Raw genomic sequence first — 3,313 nt, 5'->3', positions numbered from 1 at the left:
TTTGTTAAGGCAATTTGTTGCTCACTTTTCAGGAGTCATTATGTGAATATGGATTACATCACAATGATAGCATAACAGTATAGCGTATAGATTTGGCTGTTGGAGCATAAATGACTGTGATTTCCAATCTTTGCTGTGTGTTGGACTGGATCAGTGTATAGATGTCATATGCAATGATGATACCAAACCAATTCCTAATTGGACAATGTCTGACTGTAATTGGGAAAGTTATTGAAATGAAGTTTTTAAATTGTTCACTGAATGAACGATGCATATATATATATCTATGTAATAATTTGAGTAGAACTCTAGCGACGTGTATCCCGACTGTCTGACAGTGGTATCATTTACACGTTGTCACTAATTCCCGCCTTATTCTAATTCCACAAAAAATTCACGTGGGGATTACATAACATGTATATCTAAATTATTGCAAAGAGTCTAGTCTCTAACACACTCCCCCCGTTGACCACTATAACTGGTCAACAAGTCATGTCATCATCTTCATCAACTTTAGACATCCATCTCCTCACTCGGTCAATTGCTTTGGATGCCGCTACTCTTCTTGGTCTACGAGTTGGCATTGCTTCCTCTTGAACTTCACCAGTTGACGCCACATTGTTCTGGACTTCAGCAGAATTGGTATCAGTAGAGGATTCAGTCAAACAATTAATTTCTAAAGGATACAGCAAGGACAGGGGTCGTTGTAGAACAGTTACATTGCCATCTCTGGACGACATTCTCACATTAGCTCCTCTGGCTTTTCCATCGACTCCAACTATCGTGCTCTCCACCTTTGCTAATCTCCAGAATCCTCTCAGTTGGTTCTCATCGTGGACCACAACTAGATCATTCACTGCAATCAGAGCTTCCCTTGATCCAGGTTTGCCAAAGCGGTGAGCCTCCCTCAGTTCAATCAGGTATTCGTTTCTCCAGCGCCTCCAGAACTGATTCAATGTATTGTTGAGGTGCTTCAATCTTCTCGACAACTCACCAGAGCTTACTTTGAAATCACTATCCTGTAAGTCCCCTTGATAATTGAGATTGTCAGGTAAGCTCAATACACGCCTACCCATAAGGAGATGCGATGGGGTAAGGGGCTCTTCTATGTCCTCAGGGGTGACATATGACAAGGGCCGAAAATTGATTATTGACTCAATCTCTGCAACAGCAGTGATCAGCTCATCATAAGAGAGTTTGGCTTGCCCAATAACCTTCCTCAAACATCGTTTAGTGGACCGGATCAGTCTTTCAAAAAATTTCTCCCCACCAAGGCGCCTCAGCTAAGTTGAAATGCCATTTCACTCTGATTTGTGAAACGAACTGCTGTACAGCCTCATCAGCAACAATGGTTGCAATCACCCTTGAAGCAGCCTTAAACGTCTTACCATTGTCTGAAACAAAGAGACGAGGTAGTCCTTGCCTGGCGCAGAATCTCTTCAGACTTCGGATAAATGTTTCTGTGGACATGTCCGGTACAATATCTATACTCACCGCTCTAGTAATACAACAAGTATACAAACAAATCTAAACTTTCTTACTCTGGATGAGGCCATGAGTCTTGACATACAAGGGTCCAGCAAAGTCCACCCCTGTACTAGAGAATGGAGCAGCCTCACTCACTCGGAACTTAGGTAATGGAGGTAAAGGTGGCAGTCGATATGATTTTCCCTCAAATTTCTTAGAGAGCACAATGGTGTATTGTGCTTCTTACCAAACTTCTACCCTTCACAATCCAGTACTTGGCTCTGACCTCTGTTAGAGTGTCCTTCACTCCATTATGAAACACCTTCTCGTGTGCCTGCCTCACAACCAGTACAGCTAGGTGATGTTAAAATTATTGGGTACCTTGTGTTGTACTGCAGTCAGTGTTGGGAGTAACGCGTTACGTAATATTATTACTTTTGTGGTAACTAAGTAATATGGAGGTTAATAGCTTAACTGTGGTTAGCACAAAAAAGAATCACGCATGCCTCCAGCCAGTTACGCACGTGATGCAGAAGGCGCCATTTGTTGGCTCGTGTGATCGAACTTCAACTAGTCGTGCGTAAAAGTGCGAGACGGAGAGCAATGATATTTCATCTCTACCTAAATGATATCGTGATGAATAATAGGGTATCAACTTCTACTTTTACCCCACGAACCACAGTGATAACCGTCAGAATGTGACCAGGAAGATTCTCAAGAAAGTTTCCGGCACTAGTTTGATCAATAGTGCTCTAGCCGCGGTGGCACACACAGATCACAACTGATTGTATCGGTAGATGCTCCAGTATCGTCTCGCCGAGTGAGTTATCACCTACCACCGGAAGTCCCCACTAACCAGTCATCGATTTTATACTCATTCTCCTCCCTTCACACAGGAAGGGAGTGAAATATAGTACATCCTGGAGGTAGGCGTAGAGGGTACCTGGCCTTTTTAGGGTAAGGTTGCTGGAATTTTCTTTTGAAAGGAATTTATGGATTGGTTGACCGCAAATTAAGCTGGTTGGATCCCACATTTTAAAGTATAGCCCCTAGGAGGGAGAGAAAAGGGGAATGATAGCTAGGCCTGGTTCAGTTGGGGATAGGTGGATTGGCAGCTACATCAGTAGCACTCAAACATCAGCTACGTCAGTAGCAGTCACATCAGCTACGTCGGTAGCACTCACATCAGCTACGTCGGTAGCACTCACATCAGCTACGTCGGTAGCACTCACATCAGCTACGTCGGTAGCACTCACATCAGCTACGTCGGTAGCACTCAAACATCAGCTACTTCAGTAGCACTCACATCAGCTACATCAGTAGCACTCAAACATCAGCTACGTCGGTAGCACTCAAACATCAGCTACGTCGGTAGCACTCACATCAGCTACGTTGGTAGCACTCAAACATCAGCTACTTCAGTAGCACTCACATCAACTACATCAGTAGCACTCAAATATTAGCGACGTCGGTAGCACTCAAACATCAGCTACGTTGGTTGCACTCACATCAGCTACGTTGGTAGCACTCAAACATCAGCTACTTCAGTAGCACTCGCATCAGCTACATCGGTAACACTCAAACACCAGCTACGTCGGTAGCACTCAAACACCAGCTACGTTGGTAGCACTCAAACGTCAGTAGCACTCAAACATCAGCTACGTCGGTAGCACTCAAACACCAGCTACGTCGGTAGCACTCAAACGTCAGTAGCACTCAAACATCAGCTACGTCGGTAGCACTCAAACACCAGCTACGTCGGTAGCACTCAAACATCAGCTACGTCGGTAGCACTCAAACATCAGCTACTTCAGTAGCACTCAAACATCAGCTACGTCGGTAGCAC

General features: G+C 44.4%; 1 protein-coding gene across 1 annotated transcript; it reads right to left on the bottom strand.

Annotated features, from left to right (window-relative positions):
* Positions 1 to 435: 435 nt before the first annotated feature.
* Positions 436 to 2,798, bottom strand: LOC136265048 (uncharacterized). Its single transcript, XM_066059824.1, has 2 exons — positions 1,849 to 2,798; positions 436 to 1,801 (listed from the first exon to the last, which is right to left on the bottom strand). The coding sequence occupies exon 2, from the start codon at positions 1,074 to 1,076 to the stop codon at positions 483 to 485; it is 594 nt and encodes a 197-aa protein (XP_065915896.1). The 5' UTR covers positions 1,077 to 1,801; positions 1,849 to 2,798; the 3' UTR covers positions 436 to 482.
* Positions 2,799 to 3,313: the final 515 nt, after the last annotated feature.

Source organism: Dysidea avara, chromosome 8 (assembly GCF_963678975.1).
Source record: "Dysidea avara chromosome 8, odDysAvar1.4, whole genome shotgun sequence".
Taxonomy (NCBI): domain Eukaryota; kingdom Metazoa; phylum Porifera; class Demospongiae; order Dictyoceratida; family Dysideidae; genus Dysidea; species Dysidea avara.
This window is presented reverse-complemented; position numbering and strand designations above follow the sequence as displayed.

What these genes read in the sequence shown, in the direction of transcription:
- LOC136265048 (XM_066059824.1), bottom strand. Translation starts at nt 1,076, where the DNA reads ATGGGTAGGCGTGTATTGAGCTTACCTGACAATCTCAATTATCAAGGG.